The 18,538-nt window shown below is 38.5% G+C and overlaps 1 protein-coding gene across 14 annotated transcripts in view; it reads left to right on the forward strand.

Moving 5' to 3' along the window:
* The window catches only part of LPP (LIM domain containing preferred translocation partner in lipoma), a 741,548-nt gene that overhangs the window by 247,605 nt on the left and 475,405 nt on the right, over positions 1-18,538 (forward strand). For all 14 annotated transcript variants that reach the window (XM_055381176.2, XM_063704451.1, XM_019023948.4 and 11 more), the window contains one exon: positions 10,143-10,344. In XM_055381176.2, the coding sequence (XP_055237151.1) occupies positions 10,152-10,344 (193 nt within the window). In that variant the 5' untranslated portion in view covers positions 10,143-10,151. The remainder of the gene's footprint in view (positions 1-10,142; positions 10,345-18,538) is intronic.

The following is an 18,538-nucleotide window of genomic DNA, read 5'->3' on the forward strand; positions in this document are numbered from 1 at the left end:
TCCCCATCTTGTTGCTATGATTACTCTTAGCAGATTATGTGGTCTGAATAAACATTGGTTCACAGTCACAAGCAGTGTTATCAGATGTAAATATGTCTTAACGTTCATCAATAGTAGACTCATATTCATCGAAGGAAAAATTAAGAATTTCTCCTTTTTCAAGTTATAACTAAAATTGCTTTTAAAATCTTCCTTATTTTGAGATATCAAAATAAATATTCAATAACAGAAAAATACAAACAGAATCATTAAAAAATTAAGATAATTAGAACATCCTGAAGTGGTAGCAAAATTTCATGGCCTGACTAATGGTCATGACACACTTGTAAATGGATATCTAAAATGGAGTGTTTACATGTTTTAATACAAGTTTGAACAAGCTGTCAGGGAAACACAGCTAAGTGAGCTGCAGTTAACTTGCAGACTTACACAGTTATTGGTAGGTTTAGAAGTAGAAGATGCTAGATAACCGTTAAAGAGATTGCTAGGTCTCATTAGAGATCATATTGGTGATTTTTCCTATCGTCACTTTTTCCTGGGTGAGGGGCAAAATCTTTATGAATTAGGCACTTAGCATCTCACCTTTACAAATCCAGATTTCCACCTTTAGAAGCAGATTTACTGAACTCAAAGAAGTGCAGGCTATTGTTGCCTGTTTTCTCTTGGCCTTGAACAGAAAAGCAGTCTATAAGAATCAAGGACTTAGAAGAAACCTGCTAAGGAGCCCGTTTTTTTTCGCCAGCACAGCACACTCCACAGACTAGCCATAACATTATGGATCATAAGAAGTTGTGCGAGGAGATTTTGAAGATCATCATTAGTTGCTTATTATTTTAAATCTGCAGAAACTGAGGTCCAGAGAGAATTCACATTTTCTTGGTTACTTTGCCACGTGGAACAATTGTTATCAAATGTGACCTGGAATGCAAGGTTGGGGCCATTTATCTTCTGTGCTAATTTTCAGTGCCATGGTTGCGAACTTTCTTGGCAGAGAAATTGTTTACTTCTGTGCCCTATTCCATTGCCTTTTACCTACCCCATCTAGTTATAATCTAGCAATAGAGTTATAAGCTTGTTTAATCAAACTTTCCCACTGCAGATGCTCTTTGGAGAGAGAACATTTGGGTTTAAACCCAGCCTCTGATATGTTCTAGCTGCTCTATTACATTGGATAAGTTTCTTTAGCTTCTCTAAATCTCGGTATTTCAATACTCAAATTAGAAGACGTAAATTATTTCCTAAGATTTCTCCTAGCTGGGGCTCTCTATGACCTTTTAGCTCTTAAGTAGTCTGTCCTGACTATTGTCAACCATATCTTTTTTTTCTTGACTGATAGAAACTGTGGCAAACAAAAGGCCACTTAGTCAGTATTTGTTCCGTCCTTAACCTTCTCTCCTGAGAGTCCTGATCTTTCAGTGCTGTTGTTTCCCTGTCAGGGTTGATTGTTTCCTTTTCGAGTGCCATTCTCAATCTGAAGTGAAAGTGCAGTGTGGAGGCATGTCACTGTTGTGTCTCACTTCTTTTTCTCTTTTTTTGAGATGGAGTTTCACCCTGTCTCCCAGGCTGGAGTGCAGTGGCGCGATCTTGGCTCACTGCAACCTCTGCCTCCTGGGTGCAAGTGATTCTCCTGCCTTAGCCTCCCAAGTAGCTGGGACTACAGGTGTGCACCTCCGTGCTCGGCTAATTTTTGTATTTGTAGTTGAGAAGGGGTTTCAACATGTTGGCCATGCTGATCTTGAACTCCTGACCTCAAACGATCTGCCTTCCTCGGCCTCCCAAAGTGCTGGGGTTACAGGTCTGAGCCACTGGGCCCGGCCCTGTCTAACTTCTTTATCTGAGACAATGTTTACTTGTCTAGACCTGATGCTTCTCTCCCTTGCTGCTTCGTAGTTTATTTGGATCCTGAAATGCCGCTGAGTTTTTCTTGTCACCTGCAGCATTGCCAAGAACAAGGAGTGCACCATTAGTGTTAATTTATTTTTTCTGGTACTCTGTGCAAGGCAGATGGGCATTTAATGTGCTGATTCCAACCCTACCTTCCCTCATCTACACTCCCTGGTCTCATAGGAGTTAAAACATAGTTTTGTAAGAAACCTTAGCTCCTTGAACTTGCGGACTTGTGGGAGAATCATGGAAACATGAGAGTTAGAGGGAATGGTAGTGGATATCTAATCTTTAGTGTACAGATAGGAAGGGTCACTGAGGTTCAAAGAGGTTAAGAACGAAAGTCATAGACCCAATTAGTGACTGAGCTAGATAGAAAGTACGCCCAAGTCCTCTGCATCTAAGTCTAGTGCCTTTTCCAGTTTTTCCAAATGTCTCTCAGATAGCCTATATAAAGGTTTGGCATTTCTGTAGCGTTGTTCTCTCGTTACCTCTTCTGAGCAATGCCAGCTGTCCATGCAGAGAGTGGGGCACTTAGCCAGTGCTGGGCCAAAGCTGTCTGTAAGAAGAAGTTGAGTGAATACATTGACATTTTCAGCCCATGGTAGATCCTGCTTTGCCCTTCCGGCTCTATGTGACCTGATGCTTCAGAGGAAGAGTGAATACATTTGCTGTTCAACTAACAATTGTGTGTAATTTTCAGCCTGCCTTATTCTTCAATGCTGTCTTCCCACGCCTCCACCACATGCCACAGCATATCTGCTTCGCAATTACGCTGGTAGGGACTTACCCCGTTTGGAAAAGGTTTGCCTAAATACTTATTTACTTGTGCATGATACATCTTGATTGATACCTTGTTAATCTCTGAGATCAACCCAAGGATCCTTCCTTCAAGGGGGAGGATGGAAGAGTCAGGGAAACGGGTGACAGAAAAAGAGAAAAAGAGGACTGTGCTTCCTCACTGAAGAGCAAAGAGGAGAATTACAGATGATATCAAAACAATGAGGAGAATCACGGGTGATATCGAATCTGCTTTACTTGGCGTTGGCTACTTGTAAAGTCAAGATCTTTCATAGACTCATAAAAGCTTATGAGCAGAGTTGTCATTTGTACCATCTAATTCCATCACTACATTTTTCGAGAAGGACACAAGATTTCAGAGAGAACGGAAGTTACACAATGGGCTCATGGCGGAGCTAAGACTAGAAGCTGGGTCTGAATTCTGAAGATCAGGCATCTTTTCACTAAATACTGAAATGTGAACAATAATGGAGAGCCGTGTAGCCCAGAGGGGGAACCACATTATACCAGTTCAGTGGGTGATTAGGAAAGCAGTTTTGAAATTCCAGGAAGGTACTGACTTTTGTATAAAGAGAATGTTAAAAAAAAAAAAAAAAACCTTCAACGTTATAGAAGAGTGTTATTTAAATTGTAACAGCTTGTTTAAATGAAGAAAATGTTGCTAAGGGACATGAATGCTAAACGTTAGTCTGCCATCAGCTACTTCTGATGTTTAAGTCAAATAGCCCCTCAATTCTGTGGTGTTAATCTATGTCCCTTTTCTAATATCATTCATTTATTCAGTGCACACTGACCAAGAGCTAGGCCTTGAGTTAGTTGCCAGGAAGATATAAGGACTAATACAATGTCATTTAAAGATTAATAGAAATGCTCTAAGTCAATTATTCTCAACCCTTGAATCAGAGTATATACATAAAGATCCCCATATGAGGTTAGTGTGCAGACTGTTTTGATAAACACTACTCTAAGTTTATTGCACTGGATGTTAGATAATATGATGTAACGGTTGTTTGTTTTTCAGTTTTGGTGGTCTATATAAATCTTTTTAGAAGAGTAGCATATTGATTTGGAGGAAAAAAAGGAAAATATGACCAAACACTACTTCTTTCTGTTTTTGTGGATGACAGTGACTTGGCATTCACATGGTATCCTGAGAGAGGCTTAGTAGCTTTGTTAGTATTAATTGTCAGTTTGCCTATGGCACTAAGTTTTCCCACCTATGTGGGGTGGGTCCTGGTCATCACATAGCCTTTTGTAGTTATTTGCTTTCTGTTGTGCCTTGATTTTTTTTTCTGTTGACTATTGGCTTCATCACTTTGTGGTCCTGTGGCTTATTATGATTAGATTTGAGGGTACAGAATAGAGAAAACATTATGGCAAGTAGAATTCAAGAGCTGGAATGGAAATAATAAGAGCAAAAACTACTGTTAAGTGCTGATTTCCTTTGAATTGTGGTGTTTTCCTTTCTTCTCCAAATACGGAGGTAGTACAGAGTGAAGACCGGAGATTTGGAGTCAAAGATCTGTGTCCCAGCTTCAGCTTTGCTATTTGTTAGCTGTATATCCTTGAGCAAGTTATTCAACCTCTTACAGTCTTACTTTCTTGATTTGCTAGATGTGGGTAATGATAGTGCTACCTCATATGGCAGTCAGGATGACTGTGTGGCCATTGAAAATTTGCTAGACATATAATAAACATTCAATAAACATTTGTTTATTGTCAGTCTCTAGTCTTCTTAGGATGGCTGGGGGAACAGACAGAAGAGCAGCAGAGGAGTTGATAAGTGAAACCTCTTAGGATGGCTGGGGGAACAGACAGAAGAGCAGCAAAAGAGTTGATAAGTGAAACCTCTTAGGTTCTTCTTAACTGCTTGCATTTGACAATTTCTGAAAGAGCAATGCTGAGGAAGCAGCAGCTCCCCAGCTGCCTTCAGCAGTAGGCATCTTGCTTAGAGGAGGGCCACTGCTCTTGCTTTCCTGTCTGCTGATGGTGGTTGTGTATTCTCAGAGCCTCTCTGGAAATCTTCCCTTTCACTTCTTGCTTTCATGATGATTATGAACTTCGAGTGAAACCTAGCTAGAATGAGGGGAAGTAAGAGCAGTGTAAATCTTTGTCCAGCAACACCAGTTCTCACCACTGCTTATCTTTGTGTTTACATGGGTCTCTCTTAGAAGCCAAAAGCCCCAATGATATGTGTTAGTTCATCTGTTCATTAAACTTGTGAAGTTTCATCAAACCCATTTATCAAAATGAAGGGCTGTAATGAAGATTTTAGAGAAAGAAAGCACTCTAAAATATTAGAGCTGACTGGGACTTTACAGGTATTCATTTTGCAAATGAGTGTCATCTCTTGTTAAAGGTCACACTTGTATAGCTGAGACTAGAACTGGGGCCACAGGGACTCTATGTCTATACTATTGGATTTATCACTTTCCTTGGATCCATCCTACATGATTCAATTTTTAGTACCTGGAGTTTTCACTCTTGTTATCTTCCTATTCAAGGATAAAAGCTCTAGCTTCTTATCTTTATATAAGACCTTTAAAAGGCAGGACTCATGTTATCTTTTAAAACTTTCCCCTAACTATTCTCCCTGAATCCCTCATTTTGGTGCCGCTGGTCTGATCCCTGTCCTACAGAAATGCCTTGCTTCATACCCAAGCTCACAGTATTATTTCTAATCTTTGCCCTGGTTACTCCAGTTTTCTTTTATTTACTCAGCATTCAAAGTCCTGGTTAAGGGCTACCTCTGCCAAGCTTATGCTAGCTTTTCTGACATCCCCCAAGATTTTTCATGTGCTTTCTGTGTTGCTCTCTTTCTCTTTTCACATTTATAAATATTTCTTCCTCAAATAGTCTTTGAGCTCTTTGAGTAAAGAATAAGAATCTGATTCATCTATAGCTCCAGTGCCAGGCAAATAAATTCATTCATTCATTAAATTAACAGACATTTTTATTGAGTACCTATCATGTGGTAGCCCCTGGAATTAATAAAATGATAAATATTTCCACTCTTAAGGATTTGTGAGTTTAGTTTGGGGAACAGGAAAGCAGATGGGCAGAGCACCATGTGATGAATATGTGACAACAGTATGTAGATGCTGTGGGATTGTACTATAAGGATATATAACTTGAACTGTAGAATATAGTGCAAGATTTGCCTTCAAGGACTAGTAGAAAGTAATGCTTATGATCTAAATTGATGCATAGTACGTTGGAAGTCATTTTTAGACAAGAAGTAGCTTGTTTCAGAGGGAGCAGAGATCAAACCTAGGAAAAAAAGGTGAATTTCTATCAGAAAAGTACTGCAAAATGACCTCAGAATAAATAGAAAACTACTACTATTATCATAGAAGTTACTGGCAATATGATGAATGTCTGTTAAAAGAAGATATATTTAGATGACTTTATGCTGAATTTGGATAACCTTTAAAAAACCAGATAATTCCAGTGTAGTTATTTAAATAACCTAGACAGTAGAGGAGGTTGGAGAAAACTCCCCTATCAAAACCTAATCATGATAAGTAAAACAAGCAGAAAAAAATGCTATAAAATGATCTTTATTATGATTATATGTACACAAATTATAAATAAAATAGCCTAGTTAATTCATTAATATATCAAAACACAAATGTAACAAAGGATTTATTCTAGGCATGCAAAGATGGTTCAATATCTAGACTTTATCAACATATTTCATTACATCATCAAATTAAGGGAGGGAAAAAGAGTTGAATGTATCAGTGGTTGCTAAAGAGGGCACTGCAGCTGTAACTAGATAGGATTTTATTCCACAAATGCAAAGATAGTTCAATATCTGGAAATCTATCAGCATGCTTCATTACATCACCAAATTAAGGGAAGAAAAAAGAGATGATTGTATCAGTGAATGCTATAGCAATTCTAGAAAGATATGAGTAACTAAGAAAGAGTAACATTCATTCATTCTCCCATTTCTATGTAACATACTTGTTTAAGGGGCTTCCTGCCTAGGCATTGTGCCGGTATAGTGAGACTAGTTGGGGTTTCCAACTTGTTGGGACATGTAGGCAGGTAAATAAATGGCTTTCTTGTGGATTGTTATAAGTATGCAGAAAGTACTAAAGAGCCTAGAAAAAGGAATTAGGCTACTCTTCTTTGGAGAAGTTAGGGAAATGTTCACAGAGTTAGAGACATTTGAGCTGAGACAATATAAAAATATAGGGCTTGGTAGAACGTGAAGAGAGGGAAACGGCACTGTTGATGGTGAACACAGCATGAGCAAGGGTTCAGAATCATGAAAACTTATTATAAATCCTGGGAATGGGGTCACTGGGTCACTGCTGACTTGCAGAAGAATGGTAAGAGAAGATACTGAGAAGGTCATCTGCAAACAAATGATTGGTCAGAAGATAGGCCTCTCAGGAGGAGCAGCTGGAGGTGCTTCTTCATGGAGGGCAGCATGCGGGTAATTTATGATGCTGGGGATAACTGAAATGACTGTGGAGCCAATGATTTGCATATTGATGCTTACATTTTATTTATACTCTCCCAGAAATTGCCTATTTCTTTATATCTATGCTATATCCGAAAAGCCGAGATGATACAGTCAGTCAGTACCTTGGGATTACTATGAAAAATGTGAATCTTTGCTTAAGAAAATACTGCATCCTATATTAACCAATTTTCGACCTTTTATTATAAAATGACTTTAGATTTATAGAGACCTTCCAAGGATAGTATTAAGCCATTTTAAAAATTATAATTAACATTTATACTACCAATGTGCATAATGCATTAAAAGTTTCAAACCTTTACTTGATCCCTTTTATTTCACACTTATATTCACTTTAGTCATACTGAAAGCAAACCAGTCACTTTTATCACTTTTATCCCAATTTAGTAGAAGACCAAGCCTCAATTAAAAGCAAAAGCAAAACCAAAATTGGCATTTCTCAGCCATGTGAGATGGGTTTGGTTTTGGTATTTAGAAAAAAAAATCATCTGAAGTTATTCCAAATGTGCAGCTAAATTTAAAAACCACGAGTAAAACAGACATTCATTGGTTGTTTTTCTATATTGGTTTTGTGCTAGGCCTTAATGGTAGTTTATAAATGTGTAAAATATGGTCCCTACCCTTTTAAGGAACTCAAGTTTAGCAAGTATGTATGTGTCTCTGTGTGTGTGTATATATATACATGTATGTATGTGTGTGTATATATGAATATGTAAAAGGTACAGGGGAAAAAAAAAAGAAAAGAAAGGCCCTGTAACCAGAGTGAAAAGCCAGTACCATCACTGGCTTCAATAGCATGTGTCCTGATTCCCAGTTTAGAGTCTTTGTCATTGATTCATGTTATCCTCGTCTTTTAAGAAAACTATACATCAAGCTGTTCTTCCAAGCAAGATGGTCATAAAATTGCCATTGACTTTCTACAAGAATAGAGGCTTCTTTTTTTCTTGCTTTGCATAGCACTCTATACTATAAAAAGTACTTTAATATCATCTCATTGGTTGCCATAAAAATTTTGAGAGTTAAGGAAGACAGAGGTTTATATGTTTGTTTGTTTTTTGAGAGAAGGTCTCCCTCTGTTGCCCAAGCTGGAGTACAGTGGTGCAATCACAGCTTACCGCAGCCTCAATCTCCCAGGCTCAAGTGATCCTCCAACCTCAGCCTCTTGAGTAGCTGGAACAACAGGTGTGCACCATTATATCCCGCTAATTTTTTAATTTTTTGTAGAGATCGAGTCTCATTCTATTGCCCAGGCTGGTCTCAAACTCCTGGCCTCAAGTGATCCTTCTGCCTTGGCCTCCAAAGTGCTCGGATTAGAGGCGTGAGCCATTGTGCTTGGCTGAGTCCTCTGAGACAGTGAAACTATCTGAGGCTCTAGAGGAGATGCTGTTCAAAGTCATGCCACTTGTTGGTGGTGTGGACTGATGTTAATATCCAGGCAACACTGTTTCCCAGCTCTCCCCTCCACCCTGTCTCTCTATTACTATGCCATGTACTGAGGCCTTTGATTTCTGCGTTCTGATGCTCTTTGTCTTTACAGACATCTGGAGGTAATTGTGTAGCCCTCTTAATTAATTCAGTTCAATTAATAAATTAGTAGGTGGCTTTTGGGCTGGGGGCACGTACAGGGTGCCTTCCGGGCGTCCGTGTGCTGGAGAGCTCTTGCAATCAGGCTTGGAGAGCCCTCCTCGGCAGCAGCCTCTGAGTCTCATCCCCAGCAGGCAGGCTGACTGGAGAGGTGATTGGCTTACCCTGACAGAGGAGACATTTCCTCTCTTCAAATATTATATGCAATCTGATCAGAGCAGCATCTGGGCTGGGCTGATTGTTCCCCTCGTAGTTTAAGCAAGCTTTTCATGAAGGTCCACCATGGTATCAGCTCAACATACAAGTTGATGGGCATTTCTTTGTTGTGCGGGGCTGACCTTTGCATTACATGTGTTGAATATTCTATCCTCTGGTCCTAAATTCTAATAATTGTCCCAGACGTTGGGGCAACCAATATGCACCTCTTCCCTTTTTCCACATACCCCTTGGTGGGGACCAGAGCTGCTCCTGCAGATGGATCATTTAAAAGTGTCCTGCCAGCTATCTGTTAAAACCCTGTTTCCAAAATAAACTTTCAGTGGTTCCTTAATGCCTGAAGAATAAATTTAAACTCAACTGTGGCTGCTGAGCTGTCTGTGCTTTGGTTTCAACCCACCTTTTAGTTCTTTTGCTTGCTACTTTCTGTTATTCACCCTCCAAGCACACTAAACGTAAATGCTGTGTACTTTTCTGCCTATATAATTTTGCTAACATTTTTCAGGCTCAACCCTACTTAGCACTCAAACCCAGTCTGTATATCACCTCATCAATAAAATCTTGTTAATTCTGCCCCCACCAAGAAATGAGCCTATCTTTTTCTGCATCTCAGCAACACTTGTTCTTAACCTCACTTAGGTAACTTAGCACTTCATTTAGGCATAACCATTTAATTGGTGAGATAATTAATTTAATAGATTATTAATAAAATTCAAGCTCTTTTCAATCCTCCTACCATAAAATCTCCTTCAAGTTAGGAACCATTTCTTATTCATATCTATTTCCCAAGAGTGGCTACACACTAAAATAGGTAACTATTGGAAGGGAGATATTCAAGTTTGAGGCAGTGTTCTCTTCCTGCTCCTCCTTTCTTTCTTCCCTTCTTTCTTTCTTTCTTTCTTTCTTTCTTTCTTTCTTTCTTTCTTTCTTTCTTTCTTTCTTTCTTTCTCCTTTTCCTCTCCTTCCTCCTTTTCCTCCTCCTCTTTCTACTCATGATTCCTCTGCCTCTTCATTTTTCCTTCTTCCATTTTCTTTCATCCTTCTTTCCAGAGAACTTTATCAGGATGCATTTAATATGGATTAAGGTGAAATAGCAATGAAATGAGGAGTATTGTCTTCGTTTTCGTGCTTCTATAAAAACAGTGTTTCTTTTTCATTGCAGATTCCAACAATGTCTCACCCATCTTGGCTGCCACCCAAAAGCACTGGTGAGCCCCTCGGCCATGTGCCTGCACGGATGGAGACCACCCATTCCTTTGGGAACCCCAGCATTTCAGTGTCTACACAACAGCCACCCAAAAAGTTTGCCCCAGTAGTTGCTCCAAAACCTAAGTACAACCCATACAAACAACCTGGAGGTGAGGGTAAGTGCTGGGATTTCAGAGTTGGTTACTTGGAGTAGGAAAATTCAGTTATATAGGTGATTTGTAGTACAAAGTTGTGTCAGAAAAACGTAGTTTGTGAATTCACAGCGTGGTTGTCATAGGCCACTAAAAGTAAAGGAGCCCCCGGAAATAGTCTAGACCAACCCCGTCTTTTAGGAAAAAGACTTTTTATGGGTTATATGGCTATGGTTACATAATGAGATAGGGTTAGAGCTCAAACTACAAATCTGGCCTCTTTAGTCACAGCTCAATGCCTTTCTACTGCATTATCTTCCACCTCCAGCTCATTCTCTTGTAGGGTTTTAGCTACCAGACAGTCATCCCTCCCTCTTGCCATTGGACAAATGTCCACAAATGCTGCCAAGCAGTAGTCCAATCAGAAACTTAGACAAAGTGAACCTAATAAAGTGCATGGAATTGTTTACCTCCTCTGGCTGTTTTTCTTCCCTTAGGCTGCTGAGGGATAAAGTTGTCTAGAGTGTTCTGTGAGATCTGCATTTGTTGAATCTCCCAGAAAAATATGAGTGAAGCCTAGTTCCAGGGGTTTTAATAACAATGCATTCAGTTTACATCAAGTAGAGTTTGAAGGTCTGCGGGAGCTCCAGCTCTCATGTGTATGTATACACTCACACACGAAGCCTCAGAGGCAGTATAAATGGTACCATACTCTTTGGTTGAAAAGGTTCCATATTTTTACCAATGAATGTTAGCAGCTTATTCAAACTCAAGAAACAATAACTTAAAATAAAAAAAAAACTGAAGAATATTAGACTTCTAGGAGCTGAGAGAGAAGAGGCAGTGAAAGGAGATTTAACTCTCTTTGTTTTCTGTCCCTGTCCCACCATTAAAAAAATTATTAGTATCTTACCCTCTCCATGATGTTTCCAGTTGCTTCTTGGATGACATTAATGTTTGTTTTGTCAATATTGCACGCAAGTGTTTCACACTCTGTGATATAGTCCAGTCCTCCTCTTTTCTTTCCTGTCCTCTCCTGCGCCCAGGAAACACTTTACTAGTCTGTTAGTATTTTGGGTCTGATGCCAGAAGCCTAGTTCAGATGTCTAGCTTGTGTAAGGTGAACACCTAGGTTGGGTGGTAGAGAGGATCAGGCTTCAGCATGCATGGCTAAGCTGCAGCTGTGGATCTTTGGATATCCTTTTCCTCAGAAAGTACAAGAACGAGACCCTCAGAAAGCTTCTCTTGAAAAACAATAAACGAAGCCTTTGGTGCTGTACTAATCTCTGTAGTACTCCATGATGTTTTATTGCCTTAGAAAGAGACTGCATCTTTGCAGTTAATCAAGCACTTAGTGGAACTGGCTTTCTTTGACTCATCCTTCTTTAGTGACTTCAGGGCTTGGGAATGGGATCTGGAAGAGAATCTCTCTTCATAGGGACAGGAGGAGCCATATGTTGGCTTCCTCATTTATGGTTTTTTTTTTTTTTTTTTTTTTTTTTTGAGATGGAGTTTCACTCTTGTTGCCCAGGCTGGAGTGCAATGGCGTTATTTCGGCTCACTGCAACCTCCGCCTCCCGGGTTCAAGTGATTCTCAGCCTCAGCCTCCCGTATAGCTGGATTACAGGCATGCACTACCATGCTTGGCTAATTTTGTATTTTTAGTAGAGATGGCGTTTCTCCACATTGGTCAGGCTGGTCTTGAACTCCTGACCTCGGGTGATCTGCCAGCCTCGGCTTCCCAAAGGGCTGGGATTACAGGCATGAGCCACCACACCTGGCCCTCATTTATGTTTTCAATGTTTCCCTTTGTCAGCTTACTAGGGGCATTGTTATTTTGTCTCCTAACTTTTGGGGAAAGATTCAGTGGACCTCTCTCTAATCTGAACAGAATACAGACATGGCCAGTTATAGAGCAGAAGGCAAAGGTGTGAGGAAGTCTTTGTAGGTATGAGAGTTCTTATAGGCCTGAACGTTATGGTGAGGGCAGGTCCTATATTAAGTGGGCTCATAAATGGCATATATGAGATAGGGAGAAGAGAAGCATATAATGGCCTCGCTTTAGACTCCTTTACTGTGAATTTGACATGCCCTCCCTGTACCATGTGTGGTTCACCCACTGTCTTATTCTCTAGGAACACTGAAGTGATTTGTTTGCGTGCCCTGCAGCACAGTCCTTGGTCCCCTCTCAACATGCCACCCCACACGTTTTTGTTACCTGAAAATTCTATTTGTATCACTTTCTCCAAAATGGCTAGGTGCAGCCTAGGTCAGAATTAATCGCTCCCTTTCCCGAGTTTCCACATCTTATTCTTTGACTTATCCAAATTTCTACCACTTTTGTTATTGCTCCTGCTTACATTCTGTCCCATATTTAACACATAGTATATGCCAGGCTCTATGCTTTCTCTTTATTATTTTATTGCCTTCTTATGTAACCCTACAAAATGTTTTTTTTTTTTTTTCTTATAAAGAAATGGAAGCTTAAAGGAGGTGACATTCTCTATGATTTGCTTGGAGTATGTTTCTGAACTAAGGCTGCTGTCCATATCCAGCATGCGATACTGCCTGTCCTTCTATTCACAGCACATGTGGCAGCAAGCCCCATATTACAGTGATACGTCCCTGCATCCCTTATAAGAATATATATAAGCTTTGCTTCCTCATTGAAGCAACAAGACATGGCTTCTCACTCGTCCTTATGTTCCTCATAGCTCATATTATGCTACTGTGTTTTTAGTAGGAATGGTTGCATATGGTCAAATGTATGTCTGTGTGTTCTTATGTATGCATATATATTTGGATGGCTGGCGGATGGCTGGCTGGGTGAGTGCACTGCTCAGTGATGCTTCTCCAAAGCAGTTTGGAATATGGTATAACTCAGTCTTTTGTTTTCTGAAATTTTGGCTCTCTCTTGCATTTCTGCCAGTTCTCACTCTTTTTCTCTCTCCCCCTCTCTCTAAATATAATAACCTTTACCTTTTCTGAATATGCAAGAGAAGAAATTTTCCTTTAATATATAAGTTAAAGACAAATCTTGGGAACAGTTTATGGACATTCAGACTTTTTAAAATAGAAGCTACATTTCTGCATCTGCTGTATGAAACAAAGATGTATCCATGTATTTGTTGGAAGTAGATTTGCTTTTCTTTATATTTAATTTAAATGTTATCAGTGCATTCTGTTACTCTGAACATTTTTGTAACTTACGTCTATTGTGTTTGTTTACACATTTAAAAAATTTATAACCATTCCTTTTCGTTTCTTTTTTTCATTTAGAATGTTCTATACTCTCAGTGAAATTCCCAAGATAGTAGGTAGCACAGGTTTTATATCCAGGATGCATTGGTGATACCAGCTTATGCTCTGTATTGCCTCAGCTCATGCTGTTTTTGGCTTTTAGAGTGTACTTGTCCCCCAGTTTCCTGCTTCTACAGTCTTTTAATTCATTGCTTAAAAGTTGACCTCCACGAAGCTCAACCACAAATGCAGAAAGTTAGAGCTAATAGAAATCACGCAATCCATCTTGTTCTGATGTAAATGTGAAAACTGCAGTCTAGAGAGTGTAAGTTATTTGTTCAGAGAAGCACAGCCGGCTCTGAGCCGAGTTGGCACTCAAGTCTTTTCCCTCTAACTCTAGAGTTACCCAAACCTTGTACTATATTCTAATGGCAAACTGTTCTTTACTACCCCATACCCTCATGCATTGCATACAATTCTTATGACAATGTGTTTTTTAGTAGATTTGCTTGTATATGCACCTGTCTTCTCTAGCGGAGTCTGAACTTTGAGAGTCAGGGGCTGCCTGACTCATGCCTTTTCCCTCAACAGCACCTAGCAGGATACCTGACACATACTAGGAAGTCAATAGTGTTTGCAGAACTGAATTAATTGATAAAGCACAGTAATATAAACCTACTTCTCCAGACACAGGTTCTAGGTTCTCAGCTACTTATTAGACACTGTGGTTCTGCAGTTTCAACCCACGTCTTTGCATTACTTTTCCTTCCTATGCCCATTCTTTGAACTTACCTTTCTCACCTTGGTGTTACGTCTGTAATCTCTGGAGTTTGCTTTCCCATGTTTTAATTCTGACTGTGAAAGTAGAAAAATACCCACATGTTTTCCACATCAACTTATCTTTCTGGGGTACCCATATTTATAATTATCTTTTATAAGATATTCTGATAATAACCATTTTCTAAAGGGCTTTGGCACACTGAAAAGTGGGGCATGCTTTTTTTCCCAGTTAGTAGCTCTTCAGATCTCAGGGTCCTTTTATTTTACTTCCACTGTTCTCATTTCTTTTCACTGATTTTGTAACAAGTTGTGTTTTCATAGCTAACTTAGAATACCTCTACATTTCCAAATGCTTTCTCTGTGTTCAATGCTTTATGCTTACGAACTCATACTTATTTTTTAATTAAATTTGGTCTTCTTAGAGATTTTTTTTAGTTCAATAGCTTTTGGGGAACAGGTGGTTTTTGCTTACATGGAGAAGTTGTGTAGTGGTGATTTCTGAGATTTCGGTGTGCCCGTTGCCCGAGCAGTGTACACTGTAGTCTTTTATCCCTCACATCCTTCCCATCCTTCACCCTGAGTCCCCAAAGTCCATTATATCATTCTTATGCCTTTGCATCCTCGTAGCTTAGCTCCCACTTATAAGTGAGAACATACAATATTTGATTTTCCATTCCTGAGTTACGTTTAGAATAATGGTCTCCAACTCTATCCAAGTTGCTGCAAATGCCATTATTTCATTCCTTTTTATGGCTGAGTAGTATCCCGTAGTGTATATATACCACAATTTTTTATCCATTTGTTGGCTGATGGGTATTTAGAAGATATACAGACAATAATCATATGAAAAAATGCTCAACTCACTGTCTGGGAAATGCAAATTAAAACCACATTGAGATACCACCTTACTCCTGCAAGAATAGCCATAATTAAAAAAATAATAAATGTTGGCATAGATACGGTGAAAAGGGGACACTTTTACACTGTTGGTGGGAATGTAAACTAGTACAACTGATATGAAAAACAATATGGAGATTCACTAAAGAACGAAAGTAGACATACCATTTGATACAGCAATCCCACTACTGGGTATCTACCCAAAGGAAAAGAAATCATTACATGAAAAAGACACCTGTGCACACATGTTTATAGCAGCACAATTCTTAAAGATTTTATAGTGTTAACTATTTCATTTTTTGTGAAATTATTTTGGTATGTATTTATGATGTTGTTCCATCACTTTCTATTCTGTGTAACTGATGACAACAAGATAAGAGAATGCAATTTTTCTTCTGGTCTTCAAAATACTAGCCTTTAGTGTTGTTTGTCCTGTAATCTGGGTTTTCACTCTGCTCCAAATCAAAAAATAAAAAGATACAACAAACAACAACCACCCCACCCCCAAAAATAAAACAACAACAGCAATTAAACTCAGTCTTAGACTTTGATGGCAGAACAGTATAGTTCTTTTTCTGTTTTTGGTAAATAGCAAAGCAAATGAACTTTCCTACTGTACTAATATAATTTTTTAAAGATGGTTTTTGAAATTATCTTACTAATACACTCTGGGGATTAGTATTAGATTGCCTTTAATGGCAAAAACCACGATTACTTTTGCACCAACTTAATAACTCTCTCTCTCTCTTTCTCTGTCTCTCTCTCTCTCTAATTTGGCTGAATGAAATTTGATAATACTTTTTATCCATCATTAAAATAGATAATCATTTGGAAAGATTTGTAAAGTTCACAAGTTTGTGAAGCTGGAGTTGTCTTGTGGCCTAGAATTCACTTTCTTTAATTTCTGAAATTCTTTTTAAAAAACATTTTTATGTTAGATTTTTGAAAAAACAAATTGGCACGACATGCCAGTTCTCACTCTTTTTCTTTCCCCCCTCTCTCTCTAAAGATAATAACCTTTACCTTTTCTGAATATACAAGAGAAGACATTTTCCTTTAGTATATAAATTAAAGACAAATATTGGGAACGGTTTGTGGCCATTCAGACTTTGGGTCTGCATTAGGTACCAATTCAACGTGATCATTTTGGTGGAATCCTTTTATACTGGTATACTCTTTTATAGTTTATTTAGCACTTGCATGTTCATTGTCTTTTCATTTCAGTAGAAAATTCTTACTGTCACTCTCTGAGGTAGGTAGAACAGATGTTATTGTCATTTTGATGATTTGTAAGTAGTAGAAGTGGAAGAGCTTAATAAGGAATCATGTAGCTAGTAAAAGAGTAGAGGGAGACCCTCACGCCTAGGGCTCTTACGAATTTTAAATGCTTTCGTTTATTAAAGCGTTGGCTACACAGTCTGATGTCTCCTTTAACTTCATTATTTTATTATTTCATGATTCTTCTTTGAAATTAATTTCAAAATGGTGACCCTTTTTACAAACCAGCTTTGTGAATATTGGTTCACATAGACTTGTCAAGATAGATCAAGGTAGGTGAGGTGAATTATATTAAATAGGGGTCCTAAGCCTGGATTATTTTTTTATGACATCTTTCTGTGCTTTCTGCTACCGTGAGGTTACGAATGTATTATTCCATGGAGGGGAAACAGTTATAGATGATTGCTAATCTACCCATGAGTTTGGGGCTGAATTGATCCAGAACCCAGGTTTCCTAAATGCACTCATTCAGCTGTACCACTGTGGTTTATGGGAACCAGGCAAGTTTGGAGCTTGGTTCCTAGGAACTGATGAGTCCTGGATTATTGATGCTTGGTGGAGAATTAGCCATTAGTGATGTGAAGCCATGTATCCTGGGTAGGCAGGACACATTTGTTTTCTTAGCAGATAACTAACATGTGAGGGAAATGGATGTCCACTTATGGCATTATATTTAAAGGAATAATTTAGACTGGATTTTCCCCATTATTTTTGCTGCGAATGTATGGTCCTCACGGTGTGCTTTTCTGTCTCTGGAGTCTTATTGTCCTTTTCCCCATGCAAAGAGAATCTTGCTCTGACTTTGGAGATACAAATGGGAAACATCTTTTTTGGAGGTTACAAATGGGAAACATCTTTTTGTAATCCTGACAGTCCTGTTAATTGCAATTAGAGACTGCAGTTGTAACATCTTGGACGTTTGGTGTAAGTATGCGTGTTATGCCATGAGGATAGCCACAAATTCACGGAAACATCAGGAACTGTAATGAAGCTCGGGTTTGCCTGTCATGCCCCTTTTCTGAATGAGCGTAAGCATCTTGAGCCTCATCCATCACTGCACAATGCAGTGCATGAGTTTTAATTTTCAGGTCCTCAGGGGGACAAAAGAACAAGCTGTGTATTCATTAAAGGATCAAATATTAATTGTATTAATTTGATCTTTACACTGCATCTTTCAGCAGAGAAATTAACTCGTAATTCTTGGAGTGACATCAGATCTTACCAAATATTCTTAGGCCTTATTGATGCTCAAAAGTGCCAAGATGCAGCCCTGGCTTGATGGTCAGTGCAGTTACATTCAAGCTTCAGTTTCATCACTTGGCCTTGGGCATGATGCTTTTCTAATCCATATCTTCTTTAATTCATAAAATATTAGCTGGTAATACCAACTGCCTCACAAGATTGTTTTGAAAGCCAAATATGATGATAAATGTGAAAATGTTTGAAAGTCAAATATGATGATAAATGTGAAAATGTTTTTAAACCATAAAATACCTTATAACCCTAAGGAGTTACTATTATATACTTATTCAGCAGTCATTTACTTAAAACAGATTTTGTGCCAGATACTCTTCTAGGGGCTGAAGTAATGGCAGTGAGTGAAACAGAGACTAGTTACTGCCCTTTTGGGAGGTATTTTCTTGCTATAATAAAAATAACATTATTAATAATAATAGTGATAACATTTGTGAAATAAAATTTATTTAATAAATGCATTTTATAACCTTACATATAATTACCAATAATTATTCAAAATTATAAAAAATACTTTAATATAGGTTAAGTAACTCTAATCCAAAAATCCGAAATCTTAAATGTGAAAAAATCTGAAACTTTCTGAGTGCTAACACAATGCTCAAAGGAAATGCTCACGGGAACATTTTGGATTTCAGTATTGTGGATTAGGAGGGTTGCTCAGCTGGTATGCGTAAATATTCCAAAAATCCAAAAAATCTGAAATTTGAAACACTTCATGTCCCAGTTGTTTTGTATATGGGATACTCAGTCTGTAGTAACGAATATG

The sequence above is a fragment of the Gorilla gorilla genome, chromosome 2 (assembly GCF_029281585.2).
Source record: "Gorilla gorilla gorilla isolate KB3781 chromosome 2, NHGRI_mGorGor1-v2.1_pri, whole genome shotgun sequence".
Taxonomy (NCBI): Eukaryota; Metazoa; Chordata; class Mammalia; order Primates; family Hominidae; genus Gorilla; species Gorilla gorilla.